This window comes from Oryzias latipes, chromosome 12 (assembly GCF_002234675.1).
Source record: "Oryzias latipes chromosome 12, ASM223467v1".
Classification (NCBI taxonomy): Eukaryota; Metazoa; Chordata; class Actinopteri; order Beloniformes; family Adrianichthyidae; genus Oryzias; species Oryzias latipes.
This window is the reverse complement of record NC_019870.2, coordinates 27421435-27444274: the sequence shown is the minus strand read 5'-3', so window position 1 is coordinate 27444274 and position 22840 is coordinate 27421435. Positions and strand designations below refer to the sequence as shown.

Genomic DNA, 22840 nt, shown 5'->3' with positions numbered 1-22840 from the left:
TTTTATTGTATGTTCTTCTTTAAACATATTAACCCTTGTGCTATCTTAGATGACCCCACCCTTACATTGACGTGTTCTCCCTACCATGTCAAAGGTGGATAAAGGTGGAAAGATTTCATGTAATCCATGGACACCAAGATCACAAATCACTGAAGAAAAAAGGTTCAGAGCACTGTCTAGTGGGTCTAGATGACCCAACTCACAATGTTAAAGTGCCTAGGATAGAACAAGGGTTAAAGGGGGAAAATCAGTTTCATCTCCCCTCTTATTGGTCCAGAGTTAATCGTAACAAAGTGTTGTCCAAAGAAGGACGATAATCCAACGGTTTTGCTCAGACCAGATGACAAGGGACAACTGAGATAGAGATACAGTCAAGGCCAGGGGGGGCTGCCTCCTGCTACCTAAACTTCTTAAAATAAAGGAAATACTATGGCCGCACAGTCCTTCTTAAAGACTCACTGGATGCACTGGATGTTTTCCACATCTCCTCCATTGTAGACCTTTCTTCTGTCTTCTGTTGTCCATGAATGTAAGTCATTACTGCCTTGATTGACTTCTGTTGTCGTGTCTGTCTCCTTCCTGCTCCTTCATTGTTAAAAAAACACCTATTTGTCTTCACAGATGATTGGATTTTGAGTTTGTCCATCTGTGCCCCATCCTGATTCATGTCAATAACTGGAGTTTATTGGTATATTTGTGAGAAATACATGTTTAATCAACACAAACTGTGATGTGTGCCAGCAGGTTTAGCAGTATTTTCTAGTCCTCAACCAGCAACCTCCCCCTGTGTAAATGAAGCCAAGTTAAAAATAGCACCTATGAGCGGCGTGACGGCTAATGCGCACATGTGACAAACTTTCCAGAGTTGTTTTGACCCAACTTCCAGTACACATCACACAACCCCAAAGTGTTTGTTTGCACAGTTGTTCAGCTCGCCTCACAGAAGCACAGGTCTGCTGTTATTTGCACACTGTGCAGAAATTACTGCAACATTGCTGCAGCCAGGCTTTCATCACTGTAATCATTCCAGAAAGCAGGCTTAAAGTCTGTCTATATAGATACCTGTTGGAATAATGTATATAAGTTATCTCATTTTTGCTTTTACGCATTCCCGAGCTATATAGGTGATATAATCCTTTTTGCAGACGTGTGTGTGTCCAACTCTGTTTCACAGAAAGGTGGAGGTGAAACTCTTGGGGGGAAACAGACTATCTTTGCGTCTTCCCAGCATCAGCATGAGAACTACGTGTTTTCTGTGTCTAGACCTGAATCAAAGGACGCTCTGCGTTAGTTATCCGTGAGTAAAGGCTTTGTAGGTCCAAAGATGATGTGTGAAGACTGTGGAAAGACAGACATGAATGTTTTCTGAGCACTGCGGCTGTGTTTTATCTGTTTCCCCTCCCTTAGAGCTCAGTGCATGTGTAATTTAGGAATTACTCAAAAAAATTAATAAAGGAGGAGGCGATTGAATATGTGCCAGAGTGGAGAGAGATTGTTGCTGGGTCTGATCTCTGTTCGCTCTCTTCATTTAAAGGTACCTTTGGTCTGTTGTCTTTCTTTCCTTATGTTGTTATTCTGATTCAAAACAATAACAATCAAGGAAATAAAAACTGATTATACCACAAAATATTACAACATGATAAGTGTTTCAATAAAACACAAAGATAACTTATGTCTGCAGTTATAAAGACTCTTGGGGGGTAAAGTTAGAAGAGGTATTTTATTTGATAAAATCCAAGCCTTTAGAAGAACAAAAGTAAAACACAGACTGACTGAAGGTTTGTCCTTATGTCAGATCTCAAAAGTCAAGTTCTTGTTTTATCGTTACCTGTTGCCTCCTTTTCCTTTCAGTCGGTCACTAAATGCAAACGACTCACCTGTTGGGTTAAAGTGTCAGTCCAAGAGGAAGGTTTGATTCTACGAGTTGATTGTCCAGTTTCACCCAACAGCAGCTGGGATAGGCTCCAGCAGCCCCGTCATGCCAGAGGGGATTCGGCGGGTTGAGATGGCTGGATGAACAGACATTGGAGTACCCCACACACCACTGGGAGCTTTGATCAGCTGATCACATTACTCCCATGTTTTTTCTCAAGTTACTTCCCCTTCAGCTGTCCGAGCATGACAGAACTATCAGTGTGAGAATTGACTCATTGGTTTGCTTCTTTTCCTAATATCTGCTCCTCTGCATCCTCCTCTCTTACAGCATCCACCCTCATGTCCCCCATCCCTGCATCCACCAAGCTCCTCGTTTGTCTTCTTCTAGGTAGTGAGTCAGACTCAAACATCAGGAGTGATTTTAACTTCAATAACAAAGCCACAGACTCCCTGAAGGTCATGATGACACATGACGAAGAGGAGCCTTTTTTTGTTTGAAGTTTTTTTTCACGTTATCTTTCATCACAAGGTCCGAATGTGAGGAGGCTTTCTTCAATGACTCACAAAGAAATAGTTCAGGTCTAATGAAGTCTGAATGCTGACGAAAGACAGAGCAACTTTTTTTAAAAATAAAACCGAACAGTTTTCAACTTTATTTATAATATTTAAACATTACATTCAATTTCAAAACAAGAAGCTTGAGGTCAAAAATGACTTTTGTCACAAATAATCAAGAATTTCTGTCTCCATCTCATTTTCACTTCCATCAGACAGCTGAACTTCATCATCCTCGTCCTCATCCTCCTTGTTTTCACACTCCTCTTCCTCCTCCTCTTCCTCTGGATCCACATCTTTCAACAGAGATTGTACACACAGTTTGTTGCGCCGTTTCTTTTTGGGGAGGTCAAGGAAACCTGAAGAAAAGACACGGGGTTACTTCCACGGTACGGCGGGGGCCTCCCTGCTGCAGGCAGCCTGCTTTTTCTGCAGACTGTTGGTTTAGCTGAACTGCAGCGTAGACATGACGTTAGTGAGTGTTATGAGAAGCACAGTATACTGTTATGAAGACTCCTAGTCGGAGATGTTTGGGATAACAGCGCCCCCAAAAGAGCAGCTGCTGGAACTGCTGGGTTATTCCAGGCAGTTTGGTCCGCTCCACTCTTACCCGGAATTCACACTGATCCGTCTGCGGAGCATCTCCGTCTGCGGAGATGCTCCGCAGATCGGGAGTCTGTGTCAAGACTCCGGGCCGTCTCTCCTCCCCCTGGCTGGCTGGGGAGTCTGTGTCCTGCTATTTCCGTGTCATCACCATCCAAACTTTTAGCAGTCGTCCCCTCTCCTTCCACATAGAGTCCTTGTAAAATGCATGTTATGTGTAATAAATGAAGTTAAGTTTTGTTGTCCGAAAATAGACGCAGTGTTAAGTGTAATCGCGTGGGCACATCGCCAAAAATATGAAATAAAGTTCTATTTTGAAAGTACAGCTGAAGTTTTTAGTCTGAAACCTGGACCTGTTTCCTGTTCCTCCGGCTTTTAAGCGTGAAATTGATGCGTTGATGGACAGGAAATAGAGCTCCTGCGTAAAGCTTCCGCTGCTATGCAGAGGGACGGATACAGACGCAGACATGATGGAGGCGGTGTGAACATTTTCATTGATTAATGTGTCACGGCGCCACATTGGAATAAATGAATGAAAGGGGCAAATAAGAAAAAAAATCAAATAAAGCTCAATTGCTCAAGGGGAGTGCAAAGTGTAAAGAAAAAGAAGTAAATGGGAAATAATAAAATGAAATCCTGCGGATACACTGCCTGTAAATATTATGTTTGGTGTCACTATGGAAGGGACTTTTGATTGGTTGACATGGCAATGAGGAGGCGACAAAAAGAGTTTAAAAGAAGCTGCACCACAGGAGCACGAAAAGGAGGCGCGGGAAGTCTGCAGCAGCCTCAGGTTGAGATCTCTTCGTCACCGACCTACTTTGGAAGGACAGAGGGGATAGTTTGCTTTGTTCTTCGTCCTGTCGGAACAGTTTTGGGAGGATCGGATTTCCCGGAGGTCGTTCTGGACGTTGTGTGTTTTTTTTGTTGGTTAGATTGACATTGTGAGTAACCTCCTTGGTAATGCAACAATCTAAATGAACAGTTTATGTTCTTGAGCGTTACAAATGAAATTATATGTTTTTTGTGTCAACCCAACGGAGACGGACCAGTGGAAATCAGCCAATAGGTTCTGACCCGACGGCTAATTGAGCCAGATGAAGGGGGGCTGTGCAGTCCAGCTCATCCAAACTAAACCTACACGTCTGTCCCAGAGAGGAAGACCCTCCAACGTGTTGTCCCTCCGTCTGCCCCAGAACGGCTTTCTAACCTTGTTTCTGAGCCTGCATGACATTCTTGATCATGGAGAAGATCAGGTCCCTCAGCTTGTCCGTGGTGCCGGCAGCACACCAGCCATCTCGCTCCAAGCACTGCTGCTCCGTCCCGCTGCTCTGCTCGATCGCCTGCCTGATGCTGGACAGGAAACAACACAAGCTCTGCTCAGGAGTTCCCGGGGTTCTGCTGAGGCTCGCGCACACGGCCACGCCCACCTGTCCACGTCCAAGTCACAGAGCTGGTAGAACATCTGTCGGTACGGAGGAAGCATGCCTTCCCTGAAGATGTATGCAGACTCCTAAAGGGAGGAAAAGACGGGTCGTCACTTGATCCACCAGCCTGCTGCCCTCCACCCCCACTCTCACCTTCAGCTGGTAGGACAGAGGAGCAGAATCCCGGCTGGTGCTGGGGTTTTCCCGAGAGGGAATATGCATCACGCTGGTGGCCTGAGGGACTGAAACCATGAGATGCTGGGAGGTCAGAGTTCACTCTTTTTGTAAAGGCACAATACAGACAAATAAAATCTCTCCTCATTGGCAGATTTTCTTTAAATAAGACAAAAAAATCTGGCAGCGGCTTGTATCTAAGACAAACATTACAGGGTTTGTTGTGTTTATCTCGACATGTTGTGCCTCATCCGGCCTGGTGGCCCACTTCTTCTAAAGTTTCTGCCACTTCATCTCATTCACTGCAGGACTTTGGTTGGAGTCAGCATCGTCACTTCCTGCAGCTCCGTTTCTTAACCCCTGTGCTATCTTGTGGAGTCCAGATTTGATTTGATTTTGATTTATTGAATTATGTCAAGCATTGTAGTCAAAGTCAAAGTCATTACAGAAATGATGAAATGCATAGATTAAAAAGACAGAAAATAAAACAAAACAAAAAAGTCACTTAAATCACGTTTGCTTAATTAAATACAGTGATCATTAACTAAAGTCAAGTAGAGTTTGATTTATGGCTTGAAAAGGAGCGGGAAGAAGCAAACGTATATAATCCCACCCCTACTGAGTAAATTCATTTTATAATTTTACTGTTGTAATTAAAATAGCTTTGATTATTTCACCACCATCAAGTTCATGTATTTGGAATTATTCAAACCCCTGTTGATCCTTAACTCCCCTTATTTTTATATCGTGAGATCAGAGTTTCTTTATACCTTTTCTTGAATATCTGAACATTGTTTGAGCTCATTACTGAACCCGTTCCAAAGTTTAGTGCCACACACCGACACACAGAAACTTTTCTTTATGGTTCTTATCAGTTTGATCTTGAAGTTCCTACATCCTTCATTTTCTAAGTACTGTTTCTGGATATTGAATGGTAACGATTTCCCACTGACTCTGTGTAAACTTTGCGCAGTGTAAAAATCCAGAGGGTAATACAGTTTTAAAAGTCTAGATTGATAAAAGAAATTGTTTGTAAGATCCAGATATCCAGCTTTATGTACAATTCTGACGGCTCGTCTTTGAAGTAAACAGAGAGGATGTAGAGAAGAACTCTTAGAATTATTCCCCCAAATTTCTATACAGTAGGTGAAATATGGTAATATTAAGTAGCAGTACAATACATATCTACTGTTAATAAACGTTTAGATTTATTTACGATTTAAATACTTTTTGAGACTTTAGCTTGTATGTGTCTGATGTGTTGCTCCCAACTTAGTTTGTCTGAGGCACGTTAACATTGGGAGTGGGGTCATCTGGACCCCATAAGTTAGCACAAGGGCTAATCCCTCCTCTGCATGTCGTCAGTCTGCTGCAGCGGACAAACCTTTGAGTTGGTTCTGGATGCAGTGAACTGGAAAAATACCTGCTTTGTTCAGCGTGATGGGAAGGCTGTAGTTCAGGGAGCTCCGCTTAGCTTTCACCAGCAATTTGGAAAAGGAGTATCCTGAAAAGAGGACATTGGTTTTGAAATGAGTTTTCCTAAAACTAGTCTTTGGTGGACTGCGGGCTCAGCCTGGCAGGGGGAGCGCACTGCTCTGACCGTGTTTGGTGCTGCAGCGCATCCTGAAGTCCAGCATCTGGTATTTCTTGGACTCCGGGTCCTTGCGAGGATCGTAGCCTAGCCTGACCCACAGGCTTCGCCACGGTCCGGTCACCTGCACAAACGCCGCCACAGTTTCTGTTGTGTTTGTCAGAAGAACAGAAGATCGCTACGCAATAACGTGAAATGGGCTCCGACCAGGAAGTGGTTTGAGAGCCTCAAAGGTACGCTGCAAAAAAACGGCCCCTAAGAAATAAGATCAAAATTCGTATGCTGTTACCAAATTTTCTTTAAAAAAGCAAAATGGAATTCTGGTCACAGAGACCTTTTTTCCTTTTACTATTAAAAACCTTTTTTGGTCAGATTCTTGGACAGAAAATAAGACAACTTTTCTTGAAACAAGGGTCTTTTTACCCTCTTAAGATTTACTTCTAGCACTGATTAAATGCATAAATTCAAGAAACTGTGAAAGGCATCGCCCCAAAACGCTTCAACACAAACACTAACTAGCAGTTCTTCTGCCATGACGTGAGACAGGATCCAACAGAATCCTTCACACAGGTTCTGAAGCCACTTCCATCTGCCTGGGCTCCTTCTCTCTCCGCAGCTCACCATGTAGTAGGCGAAGAGAGGCAGCAGCAGCTTCAGCTTCTCCGGGTGGATGTTGAAGTTGGCCTTCACTGCATTCTTGGACCAGATGGGCCGGCTCTCAAACATCTGAGCGAGACATGTTTGTCTGAGATGAGCGAAGCACTCATCAACATGCTGCATCAGCATGTGATCAGACACCTCTGCAGCTTCACCTTCTTTATCTGCTCTTCCGCCAGTCGGTCATTGTCCTTCAGGCAGCAGCGGGCCCAGTTCTGCCTGGCCCCCTCCAGACACTCTGTGGGCACCACGGCGTCGTTGAAGCTGACAAATATGGCGTTGTGGGGCCGGCGAGCGCGATTCAAACCAATGGAGTTCTTGTTTGCGTACGTTTGGCTACAACCAGAAAGGAGGAGACGCGTCATCCAGGTGATACGGATGGTAACAGTGATGCTTCAGGAAAAAAGGACTCACGGGGCCTGATGGGCTTCGGCGCGGTAGAAGTAGTCCATGGGGTTGTCCAGGCGCGAGAAGATCACGGGCGGCAGGAAGTACGGCACGGGCTGTTCGAAGAACTCCTGGGTCTCCGTTTGGCGCAGGATTATTCTGTCGTACAGAGACGTGTGCATTCCTCCCTGAGAGTCCACGGCCAGGTACTGAAAGTCTGCCAGGCCTGCAGAGTCCAAACACACGATCAGAACCACCACCGCTTTCACTTTAGATCACAAAAACAAAACCTGAATACGAAACAGTGCCTGGAAAGGAGTCGATGGAAATATGCTGCTTCTACATGTTCCATCATTACGTCACATTCACACCCATGTCACACTCTAAGGAAATACCTGAACGAATGTGAAGCTTCTTTGGTATTTTTCCATCTAGAAAATGATTGTTTCTGCTTCCTCACATCTAATCACATGGTAGTTTTGACCTTTTCTGGCCTTTCAGCTAACGAAAATAAAGTCTTCATTCTTGTGTCAATAAAAAGAGGAAGCCCATACCATGAACACACCCCCATCAATATACATGCCGATCATATTATGTGCAGAACTGAGGCTCTGCAGCTGCAGGTTAGCCCTTGTGCTATCTTGTGGGGTCCAGATGACCCCACTCCCAATATTGTTCGAGCCTCGGAGGCACGTTAACATTGGGAGTGGGGTCATCTGGACCCCACAAGATAGCACAAGGGTTAGAAGATGGTTCACAATATGCCCCCATCATCAAGACAAACATGAAGAGGCTTACAGCGGGTAAATTCTCACCTTGGAATTTATAGGTGGTTCCAATGATTCCAACTACATCCATCTGGATCTCGGCGTCCTTGGGGTCTTTTCTTCGGACGCGCCGCCTCACTCGGAGGAGGATGTTGCTGGAGGAGAGGCGGTTCCCGCAGGCAGAGTGACAGAAAGGGTCCTGGGGCCGGAAACGCAGCTCCAGGCGCCTGTTGGGGTCGGCAAAAGTCTGGACCGACAGAAGAGCTGGTCAGAGACGAGTCTGCAGAGTTTGGATGACGGTCTGGCTTCATTAGAAATTCACCTCTGACTTATGGGCAGCACTGCTGGCCTGCTGAACGGCGTACGTCACAGCTACGAACTTTTTCAAAAAGCATTTTTTTCGTCAGCTCTTGAGACTTAAAGGTCTTGAGTTCAAATCCAGGGCAACCAAAGACTCTAAAAATGGGGTCCAGCTTGACAATCAGCATGAAGGGGGTTGGACTGGACGTTAAACCATCATATGGTTCTTGAGTGAGGCTCTGTGTGCAGCTCACCGTTCCCTCAGGGGATGGGGGAGAACAGATTACAGAATTGAAGCTTAATTTTCTTTATCTATGCCCTCCATCATTAGAAAACATGTCAAAAACACCAAAGAGACCATTTTTATCGGAGTGGGTCTTTAAACATCACTGAGCACGGTGACACGTTTCTGGACATACTCACTGCAGTTCTTCATCACGGTTTAACAGACAGAAACCCCAACACACCCACCAAAAACGCCATGAAGCTCAGTGCCACAGAAACCAGAATGAGCTGATGACTCCGCCCATCGCATGGTGTCCATCAAAAGGTGTTGGCTCTTCTTTTATTCATTTCAATTTGAAATATAAGAACCTGTACAGTCTGTATAGAACACTTTTATCTCCAAAGTTATCTCCAGAATAACCTGAATGAACACAAATTACAGCAGACGGACTCTGTCATCTGTTTTTGGGAAGGTGGGGCTTCCAGGAAATTATACCTAGTCAATAAAAAATAAAAAAAACAACGGGTCACATGACCACAGGGTTCATCAATTCTTTCACTGTTTGACCCATTGACCGTCACAGAGAACTGGAATGAATGACTGGATGACTATTTCAATGGGAGTCTTACGTCACCCATTGAAATAGTTTACTTCTGCCTCAGAACCAAATGAAGTCAATTCAGTCGCCATTTTTTTTGCGATACGGACATCACCGTGTTGGAGCCAGACAACTTCAGTAAGCAGTGATAGGTCCGTCGGTCTGAGTCATCGTTTCTATGGCAACAACTCTCGCTAATCAGGATTGAGCTTGTTTGAAGGCCACACCCTTACCACTGAAAACAGGGTCTGAAGAATCTGTCAATCAAACGTTTGGAACATTTGATGTGGGGGAAAGCGGGCACCACCAAAAACAAATGGCCGGGATGGGGATACAGAAAAAAATGCAGTTTTTTAAGTGAGGATTTTAAAGAAGATGTTAAAAAAAGTATGTAGCAGCCAGCAGGTACTTCCTGTTTGGAACGCCAGGGGTGAAGGGTCACTCAGTCCAGGTCTCATATACAGTCAGTGCTATGACCTCAACAGCGGCGTGGGTTTTGCAGCTAGCAGGTGTGTTTGACACTTGGGTGTGTGTGTGGACAGGCTCCGCCCTTTTTGTACTGCATTTGAGCCTTATCATGGTGATTAACAACCAGTAAACTTGTTGCTGTATGCTGCTTCATGGTCTTATCCCCCTTCCCCTCCTACTATCACCCTCCTTCCCCCCCCCTCTCTAACGTCCCTCTCTCTTCTTCCCCTCTTTCCTTTTCCGTCCGGTCCAACACCAAAGATCTTCAAACATGTTTGAAATTAATAAAGTTTGGCCTCAATTACAAAAGGGGTTTATTCAGACATACCTTTGGTTTGTCTGAAGATTAATAACCCCTCTTGTTAAAGTAAAATATGTCCAACACAAGAGGCCCTCAGCTCTCATCTGTCTGCCCAGCTGTTGGACAGGACAAGTTTAAAAAAAAAAAAAAAAAAACAGCGGCGTGGGTGTGGCCAAGGTAAACATCACTTACTGAGGCGGGATTTTTTTAAACCTAACTTGATGGACCCATACAAAAAGTTGCTCCTTATCAACCACAGATAAACAAATATTTATGCAAACGTTCAAACGTCTTGTTAGAAAAAGACACATTTAAGCCAATACAGTGTAGAACGATTCAGTTTGGAGAGAAAAGCAACACTTTTCTTCACATATTTGATGTTGTTGTTTTTTTTAACATTATTTGTTAGAAAAATATCAGGAGACTTATTTCGGCAGATTCTGTGCAATCAAACTTTATAAAAACGATTTTGACAAACAAAATCCTCTGCTCTCCGGAAGCATAATTGACTCATATTTCAGAATGAGTCAAAATATAGACTTTTATTTTGAAATATGAGATACATATGCCCCCATACTCCGGACTTCCGACTCTGGCTATATTGTACTAAAAATGTCAAAACAGGCACTACAGTGTTTCCTCCACGCCACTCACTTTGCTCACGGCTTGCTCCCCGCCCAGGGTGTCCAGCATCTTGTCCGTGTTGTGGACCACCGCGGGGTATTCCACGCACACCAGCTTCCTGTCCCGCAGCTCCAGGGTGGACGAGCTGCCCGGCACCGCGTCCTCCGCCGCACCCGGCAGGGTCAGCTCCTTCAGGGTAAAATCCAGCCTCTGGTACCTGGGTTCTGCGGCCATACCTGCTACTGAAGGAAGCGTCGAAACCAAAACCGGAAGTTCAACTGTTGGGGCCGTCTAAAAAATCAAGCCGGGTAGAGACAAGTTTGGACGGTTAAAGTTCCGCCCATTTCTTCCCCGCCCCCCATACAATAAACAGCCTGAACCAAATACATTCTTAATAAAAGAATGTTTTTTAAATAAAAAAAAAGAGAATTAAGCTAGTTTTTATTTTAATTTACAACTGCTGTGAAATATAAATAAAAGTATCTACTTTTACACAAGTTCTGCAAAAAAGCTTACTGGACAACACAGAACACAATTTTACACAGCATGCAGTTTTTTCATACTGCCGTTATAGCTGATAAATATGCTTTCTTTGTCTATATTTTTTAATTATAGACAAATATAGAACATTTGAAAGTGTTGTGTGAATAAATGTGTTTTTGCTTGATTTGTTCCTGATATGTAACTTAAGATAAAAGCCTTTGCTATTGATTCAGGCTCTTGTCCTCTTGTCTCTTTGGCTGCGTCTCCTGACTCCAGTCCCCCAACTGTTCTTTGACATACCATAATTTGCCGACTGTCACTTAAATATTCCTGCAAACACTGATGGTGAGAGGAATCAGGTATTTTAACAGAATTGCATTGAAATCCTATAAAACAATGTGTCCTGAGGAACAAAATTAAAAAAAAACACAGGTTTGAGTAGTAACTTTCATCTCAGCTCAACAGAAAAACAACCCAGAAAAAAGTCTGTCCAGCACATTTAGTCTTTTCATTTGTTTGTATCTCAACTTTCAGTCAAATCTTTATGTTTTGGTGCGCTACACAAAAATGTTTCTTCTTCTTTCTAACAAGTTCGCATATTAGTGTTTCTGCAAATGAATGTGTCGGTCCTGCTGGATAACACCCCCCCATATACACATACAAAAGTATTCATTCATTCATTTTCTTAACCGTTTTTCCCTTTCGGGGTCACGGGGCTGCTGGAGCCTATCCTGGCCACTTGTGGGCAAAGGCAGTGGACAACCTGGACAGGTCACCAGTCTGTCGCAGGGCAGAATGTCCACAAGCACACACTCACACCTAGGGACAGTTTAGAGTGACCAATTAACCTATGAAGCATGTTTTTGGATGGTGGGAGGAAGCCGGAGACCCCGGAGAGAACCCACGCATGCACAGGGAGAACATGCAAACTCAAAACAGAAAAGTCCCCCATTGATGTAGTTTTTCACATCCCCCAGCCAGGACTAGAACTGGAGGCCTTCTTGCTGGGAGGCAAGAGCGCTAACCACTGCACCACCGTGCAGCCTACATTCAAAATTAGTTACGGTATTCAAGTGAGCTTCAGAGCTCCGCACAGCCCAAACATTTGAATAAAAGTAACTCAGACAGAACTGAATGGTCACATCATTACCATTAAAGGAATTGTCCTCATTTTTTATGCGTGAGACAAAAAATAGAAGTGAAACCGTCATCTTTGACACTCTTGAGCAGATATTCCCACTTCGGGTTCACTAAAGCAAAAGAGCTTCAGCTGTTTTTCTGTGAGTTGATGTTTTGCAGTCTTGGTCTTTTTTTCTTGTTCCTTTTACCTCACAGATCATCCAGAGATCCACTGTTTGTGGTTCATCCACCTCACTTTGCTATTCTGCATCCTCCTGGTTGATCTTAGAACATCTGCATAGTTACTGATCTTTAGTTTTTAATATTTTCTGCATGTTTAAAGTTAACTTTGTGGGATTAAATGAACTGATGCAAAGTAGAAATTATCTATTAAATTATGATTTGGAATCAAACAAAGCAAAAGTATAAATATCTAATGAAGAAATTCATTGAACAAATGAAAAGTATATATAAAAGTTAAAGCTTTATTATTTTAGTAAAAGTAAATATAGATCAATCAAAATACTAAATGAAACGATTTAAAGGAAAGTCAGGTTTTACAGTGAGGCTGAAGTGGCTGCTGCTGTGCAGCTTTTGGCCTCATGGTGGCAGCACGTCGTTGCCTTCTCTTCACAGCTGAGCATCATGACTCTGGAGTAGCTCTGGTTGCTGGATAATGCAGAGTTGAGTGTTTGGATCAGTTGAGTATTTGTTCAAACATCAGCTGAGTTTTTCCTGCAGATTTGCTGCTGTCCCTCCCCAGCGAGTCAACAGATCCTGTGGCTTCACAGGAAGGGAAGAGGCCTGCAGCCTGTTGTCCTTGTGCTCTCAGGATTACTGCAGATGCTGCCTCACAGTCCTCTGATGCCAAACTGTTGACTTTAATTCAAGTTTGTCTCCTTTGCCTTTGAAAACCTCCCTCCTTCACAGCGACTGTGTTTCCAGTTTCACTTTAAAAGTTTCCAAACTCTGCGTGTTTAACATTTCTAGCTGTGAGAAAGGCTTTCAGATTGATGATACGTGTGAGAGAATTAGGTTATTCTGGGTAATCTGTCCCCAATCTTTGGGTTTGGATCTTTACGCTTCCTGGACCTTCGTTGGATTAAGTTAGTCTTTGTCACATCTTTGAATGCCTAAACCGAAGAGGAGTACATGAAAAACAGTCTCAGAGGGTGGCGTGAAGGTGGGGTTTTGTGGGAGGGGTCTTCAGACAGAAGACGTGACTCACAATCTGTTGTGTGGTGAGGATTTGGTTGATCTTAGAGTCGTTTGTCTTTGTCTCTGGGGGCTCTCATCAATGGGATGTTCACTCAGTTATTGCTGTTATCTGAGCTGAGGCCCTCCACCCCTCCCCGCCTGGCTGCTGGCCTGCTTCAGCCGTTACAGTGTGGGGGGGGCCAGATAAGGTTATCAGGTGGCCTCCACCGCCCGACTGGCTCTGCTGGAGGCTGCTGCTGCCTGAAGATTTCAACGTGCCTGCTTCCACAGCTTTCCCCTCTCACTCATCGGCTCGTCCGTCCTGTCAGAGCCGGACGCTAATCAGCGGAGAGGAAATCTGAATGTCGACTTTGGTCATATTTGGATGTTTGCTCTGGTCCACAGCCACAAGGCCCAATCGATCGCTGCAGTCAAATGGAGAGGAAGGTTTCCGACGGTTCACTAAAAAACCCACAAACATATGAAAATAATACATTTTATTTGTTGGGCGCCTTTCTAGGAACTCAAGGTCGCCGTACATAATAGCGAAAGCTAAAAACAATAAAATGTACAGTAAAATGTGCATTTTAAAACAGGCCAAGAATGTCTCGTTATGGGGGGGAAATATGCAAGTTGTGAGAGAAAATTGTGAGAATTGTGAGAGAGAGGCAATGTTTCTGAGGTCAGGAGGAAGTGAGTTCCAGAGCCAGGGGGCAGAATAGCTGGATACTTTAGTGCCGGACCCTCTCAATTCTTCCAAAAAATGTTTATTTTTTCCCACAAGTCAGAACAATACCAGTACACATCTTTACATCTCCTGACGTCCGACATTCCTTACCTCATGTAACACATCTTTACTACATCCAACACATGTTCACGTCCTCTAACATTCACTTTTTGTAGCGTTTCATCTCCCCTGTCTGTCTTTACATCCTCTAAACGGTACATAGTGTAACCTTTGACCCTCTGAACTCACTGTTGACTTTACCAATCGCATCTCCTGTTTACAAAGATGCAGGAATGCCCCCCCCCCCCCCCCGCATGCTTACCAAACTACTTTTGTTGCTTTTCATTGACATGAAGCCATAATTGGGCTAACAAAGTGCTAATCCCTCGTTTTATTTCCTTCGACACGGTTTGTTTGTGAAAAATGTGCTTACGTCCGTTCAGCCTGATGCTGGCAAATCAAAGCATCAGTCACAGCCGTGCTCTTCTTTACACCCCCTTTAAGACAGAGGGTACGTCTTCTGATGCTGGCAAAAATACAACAGTAAAGTCCAGCCTTTATCCTGAATTCTTGGAGTGTAGTGACCCCCCCCCCCCTTGTTTTATTAAACAGATTATGTCCCAAAAGCGAAACATGGTTATCAAAGTTTTCTATTTTGCCGTGTCCCTCAGGCGTGGCCTCGTGCACGTCAGGCTGCCGTCAGCGCTGCACTTATCTGCAGTGAAGCAGAACCACATCACTGTCACTGCCAATCAAACTGGACCCCCCCACCCACCCACACACACACACACACACACACACACACACACACAGCACGAGGGCATGCGTCCTGTCTGTTCCAGCCCCAATGTCATTTCTCACAGCAAGGCAGGTTTTAATCCGGAGCTCAGACTTTAAATTAAAATCAAATTTACATTAACTTTGCTAAAAGAAAATAAAGTCTTCTTTATAAAATATCTGGCGTTTTCCATTTGTATTTTTGTGTAACACGTAGATTAATAGTTTTACTTTGTTTGTTGTGTTTTTCATGTTAGTTTCTGTACTGCATCTGTCTCATTTTCAGATAAACGAATAGATGACTCTGATGTCAGAGACCAGCTGCACGGCTCACATCTCTCTGTTTTTAAGGTCTGACTGTCAGCTTCAGAACTGATTTTGAGATTCTTTCATTTGTTTTTAGGTTCATTTCAGTCTCAACCGTTCTTTCAGATCTCCACTAACAGATCCTTCAGAGCTCTTCAGGTGCTGCGCTGCGAACAATTCCCACAGTGAGAACCAAATCTCACAGTGAGGCAGCGTTTCACAGTGATGCTTCCTGAGGACCTATTTGTTTCAGCGTTTAGCCATTCCAGTTGGTGTTTGATGCCTTTGAGATTTTTTATTAGCAGATTTCTTTAACATGTTTCAAACATTTTCTAATAATAACTATTTTATTGTGTAAACCCACTTCTAGTTTATTTACACGATAACTATTCAAGTATTTTCATTTCATTCATAAAACAACATATCCGGTGTTTTCTTGAATTTAAATACATATTAGTTTGCAAAGTCTAATTTATTTTGTTGAATTTTCCCTCTTTCCTTGTTTTTAAAGTGTCTATGTTCTCTCTTGAGCTTTTTTTCTCTCACTTTACTGAGAGCCACTTTCTGTTGTGAATGTTTATTTGAAAGTGTGTGAATAAAGTAAATAGTTTAATGACAAATGACCGTTTTTTTGGACACCAACAGTAAGAAAATTGTCATCCGTAACAGGTACACAGGAGGTGAAGGGGTACTCTAGTAAAAGTACTTTAAAAATGAGATTACTCTACATTCTGATGGCGGTTAGTAAGAAAACAACCAGAAAATGCCGTAAACCTAAACGACCAACGACAGAGGACTGGTTTGACGTTGTACAAAGAATTTCTACAATGGAAAGAATTTCTCACTCACTACAAAAAACAGGATGTTTTTTTACACTGCTTAGTCTAAATCAGGGGTTCTTAAAGTGCGGCCCAGGGGCCAATGGCGGCCCGCAGGAAGATTTTTTGTGGCCCTTAATTAAAGAGAGGCAGAGCAGGTTCATTTGAGGTAAAAATTTGTGTTGGTGAGGAGGAAAAGGCGCTTTCAAGCTAAGTGGACAAATGCTTACTTTACCTCATGGGCTGGATAAAGTCATGTGCCTGATTTGTAAGCAGGTAAATGCAAATGCTCAAAGTACTCAATATAAATCGTCACTATGTTAAAAATCATAAAAACTATGACAAATTTAGCGGCAAGTAGCGGAACAATAAACTCCAACAACTACAACGAGGCTGTGCTGCACAGCAGATGTTTACAAAAAGGGCTGAATCCAGTGAAGCTGTAACAGAAGCTAGCTATGTTGTGGCTTTGGAAATGGCTCCGGCACGGCAAGCCCTTTGTGACGGGGAGTTTGTAAAAGAATAAATGCTGAAAGTTGCTGACATTGTTTGACTAGACTAGACTAGAGAAGAAGAAAAAGTTTGAAGAAATAAGTCTGTCAAATGACACAATTACTAGACGAGTAACTGGGAAAACATGTGGAGGCCCTGGTTAACTGTACAAATGACACTTGGTCAATAAAGTTATTAAAAACCACTTTTTCTGTTTTTCCATTTTTTTTCACCAAAATTGGCCCCCAGTCTAATATCAAGTTCCTAATCTGACCCCCTACAAAAACTTTGAGAACCCCTGGTCTAAATGGACAGAACATGTTAAGCCTATAAGATCAGACTTTATGTGAAGTGCCACTAAAATTGTTAATGTTTTGAAAAATCTTATACTCTCTCCCATGTCTGGTCTTTTTTCATTTAAAACTGAGAAAGCAAGAACATTGTAGTCTGTCAACGCAGTGTACAATTTATCATGTGCTTTAAAAAAAAGGAATCTCAAAACAAAAAAACGAGATTACACAAATGAAAGTAAAACACAATTACAGTTCTCTCTAATTACAGTTTCTGTTTTTTAACTTATCTTTGGCACACAGTCAAGGTTTTTTTTCTATGCCACTACAATATAACTTTTTTAATTGATTATGAACTGTTTGTGTCTGTTTGACGGCAATTATGCAACAAGGTAGCTTTAAAAGCATTCCTTGTACGACTCAGTAGAATCCATGTTTTGCTTAAAATCCTTAACGCTTGCATGATTTGACTTCAGGTCTGCACAGACAGTTTAAGTGCTCCATAAAAAAAGTTTTATGGCATGGCACAGCACGGCACAGCACAGTAAGGTACAGTACGGTAAAGAAGGTACAGTTTGGTACGGTATGATAAGGCATGGTATGGCATGGAACAGTACGGTAGGGTACAGTACAGTATCGTACAGTACGGTATAGTACGGCACGGTACAGTACAGCACAGTAAGGTACTGTATGGTATGGCATGGTGTGGTATGGTGTGGTGTGGTATGGTACAGTATAGTACAGTATAGTACGGTGCAGTACGGAGCGGTATGGTATTGAATGGTATGGTGTGGTATGGTATGGTATGGTATGGTATGGTATGGTATGGTATGGTATGGTATGGTATGGTATGGTATGGTATGGTATGGTATGGTATGGTACAGTACAGTAAGGTACGGTACAGTATGGTACGGTACAATATGGCACGATATGGTACGCAGCGGTATGGTGCTGTATAGTATGGTATGGTACGGCACGGTACAGTACAGTAAGGTATGGTACCGTAAAGTATGGTAAGGTACGATACGATATGGTATGGCACGGTACGGTATTCGAATGAGATTATAAAAGTATCTGTTGGAACATCTACTTAAGTTCTGTGGTACAGCTAAACAACATTTTTGGAAAAACTCTGCAATCAGATGAAAAAAAGGAACATGTCAGTATTTCAAAACTAAAAACATGAGTTTTTGATAGCTCAGTTGGTTGGGTGTAGGACTGTCACACAGGAAACCTGGATTTGGGTCCCAGGCCGGGCAATGAGCTAAAAATCCATTGTGGGTCCTTGGACAAGACCCTTGGAGATGCTGCCTGTCTCATCAGATCACTCAATCAATCAATACTTTATTGTCCCGTCAGGGAAATTTGTCTTGGGCTGAGGAGCCCACAGCTACAACATAAAGAACACAACAAAATAAACATGCACAATAAAACAACACCCACAAAAATAACAACCAGAGACCCGAAGCCACGCAAGTGTTGCTTTCTGAAGCTTTCGCTTCTGAAAGGTCTTTTTGTGAAGCTTGTTGTGTTGTAGCCTTTCAGAGTCCAGAGATGTTTGTGTTTTGTTTAAAAAAGTTTACTTCCTTGTTGAACGGGGAAGATGTTGAGCAGAGGATTGAGGAGGGGCGAGGCCCTCCGTTCTGCGGGGGATACCCCGCTCTGACATCTGTGAATGCTGATGCCTGGGGCGCTATCCCGCTCACATCCTGAAGAGTTTCCAGAGTACCGGCCCCACCTCGTTTGCATAGAGCTGATTTGCAAACCAAATCCTGCTGCATTCTGCTTGTACCTGCATCAGGAGGCTGCAGACAGAGGCCTGTTGTTCGGTCTTGATTTAATTGAGTTGTTGTTCAGACTGTTTGCTGGATGCAGCAGATTTGGTTGATCATTGTCTACTTTTTTTTTTTACCTCTGTAGCTAACATCAAAGCAGACAATCGTAGTTTTTCTCAAATATTTCTCCTTTTCTTCAGAGCTCATTTTTTCACCAACATTTCCCTCATGAAGGTCCAGTGAGTGTCTTTTTGATCCCGAAGCAGCAGTTTGAACAAACCAATCTGGCTCCTCATGATACCCCCTCCGCCGTGCTTCGGGCACTCAGAGCTGCACACTTCCTTCAGTTTCTCCCGTTTTTCCCCGGGCAAACCCCAGCTGCAGCGCCCCTCCTCCTTCAGGACTCGTGTCCTGTTTGTTCAGCCCCAGACAGGAGGATCCTCCTTCTGCTGCAGCCTGTGCAGGATTTTGATTTGCTCCATCAACTCACAGCAGCAGGTCTAACCGCTGTGAACCCCCCACCCCTCGACCCGTTTGCCAACTCATTTTGCATAAAAACCTCAGATTTGTTTGACAGAAACTCTTCCATCCCCAGACTTTGATTTCTGCAAAGATGAACCCCAAGAGAAAATAAAGCCTGTTGCACCTCTGACAGTTTCTTATGCAAAGTGCATTTTTAAGCCTTTTATTAATAAACTTTCTTTTAACCTTTTAGCAAACTTGCAATGACTTTTAGAAAACCAAACTCAAAAGTAAATAAATGCTTAGTCCATTGAAGAAAAGGCATTTGTTGGAGCTCTAAATATATTTTTGTTTCTTTTGTGTATTTTTTTTAAATGAAGAATTCAATACATAAACTGTCTCTAAAGAATCAAACCTCTTTTATCATGGAGCTAAGTTTTAGTTTCATTAATTTCATAAAGTCATACATTTAAGCTCTGTTACAGTTTAAAGTATTTTTTAACGGCAGCTGAAAAACTGGATCAGAACCATCTGAAGAGAATATTTCTTGTGAGCGATCTGTCTTTTTAGGATTTTTGTGTAAAATCTGACATTTATAATTGCTTAAAAGCTCAGAATAAAGAAAATGCACATTATTGAAGTTGTAAAGAACAGAGCTGAGAGGAAATGTCTCTCTGTAAGTAAGTGTTAGTTTGTCTGGAAATGAGCTTTTGCTCACCTGAGTTCCCTGAAATGAAGCCCCGGCTGTCTTAAGTCTTTTTCCCTTGAGCTCTCTCTGTTGATCTAGAGCCATCTGCTGTTTTGTGGATTTCTCTTGGTTGTGCCTATAGATGATGCACAGTCATCTGTCTAGAACCTGAACTGCATGTAGTCAAACACCTGGATTCCACCGAAATGTTTGTTAGAGATGCCCTTCTGTTAGCTTTGTCTTCTCTTTGCCCAGTTTGGATTTTTTGTTAAGCAGAAATTGGACAAAAAATGTGAGAAAAAAAGAAATATGACATTCTAAAATCCTTCTACAAAATATCATCTAAATCCCCGGCTGTTAGCTTTTATAAATGTATCAGTGAATGTTCTGCACATTTACATTTTTGCTTATTTTTAAAGACCCACTCCAATGAAAACTGTGTTTTTGGTGTTTTATTAACATATTCTTGGGGCATTTTTCTGATGATGGAGGACAGGAAAATTAAGATTGAAACTGCATTTCTGAGTATTTATTTATTCAAATCCTTGTGATTCAGGAGCAGACGAAAGAAATGCTGTTTGAAAAACCTTGTAGTGGTAAGCTGCGACAGTAGGCATCAGCAAGCTCTCTGCTCTGCTCCGTTCTGATGATCCACTGTCAGACAAATGGATCCATGAACGTCTATCTTTTCCTCGTCTGAGCTGGAATCTGGATCTAAACTGTCCAGCTGGATAGCTCCAATGTTCCTTGCCATTTTGTGTTGCACCGCTAAAGTTAAGTTAGGGCTTTTGAGGGATGTGAACTAGTGGGAGGGCACATAAACAGATGGATGATGGGAAGTGAGGGAAGGCTTACTTCCACACCAACAGTACCACCCACCACTCAGAGGGGCATTTCTGGTGAACTCTGATGCCTCTCTCCTGAAACGTTGTCCTAGAAAACAACACGTTTTTTTATTTTGGCTAAAAATGTCATAATCATAAGAAATGATAAAGACCACTGGGAATGCTTTCAGAAGAGATCTAAAGGGACTTTAAACCCCCATGTTTAGCTCTTTAAGGAAATTTTAATATAAGGTGTTTTTCACAAAGTTCCTTCTGGGAGCTCCTGTCAGATTTGAAGATGTGATTTCCTTGAGCAGCTTTGCTGATGGGGTTTTCTGTTTGATGAAGGCGTTTGTTTGTCGGAGGTAAATCCAACATGATGAAGGGTGTGGTGGAGGGAGTCTTAACTTAGAACTCAGCCTCTTTTTCCAGAGCTGTTTAATTAAGCCGGGATCCCCTGGAACTGCAAAGCAGTCGGTTTCAGCTGCAAAGTACTCTGTTTAAGCTGCCGTGCAGTCGATTTCAGCTGCATAACTGTCTGTTTCAGCTGCCAAACATTCAGTTTGAGGTGCAGACCAGTTGTGTTTCAGCTGCAGAATAGTCGTGTTACAGCTACAGAACAGTCTGTTCCAGCTGCGGAACAGTCGGTTTCAGCTGCAGAACAGTCAGTTTCAGCTGCAGAACAGACGGTTTCAGCTGCAGAACAGTCTGTTTCAGCTGCAGAACAGTTGTGTTTCAGCTGCAGAATAGTCGTGTTACAGCTACAGAACAGTCTGTTTCAGCTGCAGAACAGTTGTGTTTCAGCTGCAGAATAGTCGTGTTACAGCTACAGAACAGTCTGTTCCAGCTGCGGAACAGTCGGTTTCAGCTGCAGAACAGTCAGTTTCAGCTGCAGAACAGACGGTTTCAGCTGCAGAAGAGTCTGTTTCAGCTGCAGAACAGACGGTTTCAGCTGCAGAACAGTCTGTTTCAGCTGCAGAACAGTTGTGTTTCAGCTGCAGAATAGTCGTGTTACAGCTACAGAACAGTCTGTTCCAGCTGCGGAACAGTCGGTTTCAGCTGCAGAAGAGTCTGTTTCAGCTGCAGAACAGACGGTTTCAGCTGCAGAACAGTCTGTTTCAGCTGCAGAACAGTCTGTTTCAGCTGCAGAACAGTTGTGTTTCAGCTGCAGAATAGTCGTGTTACAGCTACAGAACAGTCTGTTCCAGCTGCGGAACAGTCGGTTTCAGCTGCAGAACAGTCAGTTTCAGCTGCAGAACAGACGGTTTCAGCTGCAGAACAGTCTGTTTCAGCTGCAGAACAGTCTGTTTCAGCTGCAGAACAGTTGTGTTTCAGCTGCAGAATAGTCGTGTTACAGCTACAGAACAGTCTGTTCCAGCTGCGGAACAGTCGGTTTCAGCTGCAGAACAGTCAGTTTCAGCTGCAGAACAGACGGTTTCAGCTGCAGAACAGTCTGTTTCAGCTGCAGAACAGTCTGTTTCAGCTGCAGAACAGTTGTGTTTCAGCTGCAGAATAGTCGTGTTACAGCTACAGAACAGTCTGTTCCAGCTGCGGAACAGTCGGTTTCAGCTGCAGAACAGTCAGTTTCAGCTGCAGAACAGACGGTTTCAGCTGCAGAACAGTCTGTTTCAGCTGCAGAACAGTCTGTTTCAGCTGCAGAACAGTTGTGTTTCAGCTGCAGAATAGTCGTGTTACAGCTACAGAACAGTCTGTTCCAGCTGCGGAACAGTCGGTTTCAGCTGCAGAACAGTCAGTTTCAGCTGCAGAACAGACGGTTTCAGCTGCAGAAGAGTCTGTTTCAGCTGCAGAACAGTCTGTTTCAGCTGCAGAACAGTCGGTTTCAGCTGCAGAACAGTCGGTTTCAGCTGCAGAACAGTCTGTTTCAGCTGCAGAACAGTTGTGTTTCAGCTGCAGAACAGTCTGTTTCAGCTGCAGAACAGTTGTGTTTCAGCTGCAGAACAGTCGGTTACAGCTGTAGAACAGTCTGTTTCAGCTGCAGAACAGTCTGTTTCAGCTGCAGAATAGTCGTGTTACAGCTACAGAGCAGTCTGTTCCAGCTGCAGAACAGTCGGTTTCAGCTGCGGAACAGTCGGTTTCAGCTGCGGAACAGTCGGTTTCAGCTGCGGAACAGTCGGTTTCAGGTGCAGAACAGTCAGTTTCAGCTGCAGAACAGACAGTTTCAGCTGCAGAACAGACGGTTTCAGCTGCAGAACAGTCTGTTTCAGCTGCAGAACAGTCGGTTTCAGCTGCAGAACAGTCGCTTTCAGCTGCAGAACAGTCTGTTTCAGCTGCAGAACAGTCTGTTTCAGCTGCAGAACAGTTGTGTTTC

General features: G+C 43.4%; 1 protein-coding gene across 2 annotated transcripts; it reads right to left on the bottom strand.

Annotated features, from left to right (window-relative positions):
• Window positions 1-2493: 2493 nt before the first annotated feature.
• Window positions 2494-10849, bottom strand: gtf3c5 (general transcription factor IIIC subunit 5). 2 transcript variants are annotated; one of them, XM_004075119.4, is made up of 11 exons: window positions 10584-10849; window positions 8085-8283; window positions 7297-7495; window positions 7038-7218; window positions 6847-6951; window positions 6235-6349; window positions 6058-6138; window positions 4614-4702; window positions 4464-4546; window positions 4244-4386; window positions 2494-2789 (listed from the first exon to the last, which is right to left on the bottom strand). In XM_004075119.4, exons 1-11 carry the CDS (start codon window positions 10785-10787, stop codon window positions 2596-2598), a joined length of 1593 nt encoding a protein of 530 aa, XP_004075167.1. In that variant the 5' UTR covers window positions 10788-10849; the 3' UTR covers window positions 2494-2595. The 2 variants fall into 2 exon arrangements, with proteins under 2 accessions (XP_004075167.1, XP_020563553.1); XM_020707894.2 differs by lacking the exon at window positions 10584-10849 and adding an exon at window positions 8359-9680.
• Window positions 10850-22840: the final 11991 nt, after the last annotated feature.

Coding starts and splice junctions, on each gene's coding strand:
- gtf3c5 (XM_004075119.4), bottom strand. CDS start 10,787: ATGGCCGCAGAACCCAGGTACCAGAGGCTGGATTTTACCCTGAAGGAG. Junction 8,284..10,583: donor GGGAGCAAGCCGTGAGCAAA/GTGAGTGGCGTG, acceptor CTGTCGGTCCAG/ACTTTTGCCGACCCCAACAG. Junction 7,496..8,084: donor AACCACCTATAAATTCCAAG/GTGAGAATTTAC, acceptor TGGACTCTGCAG/GCCTGGCAGACTTTCAGTAC.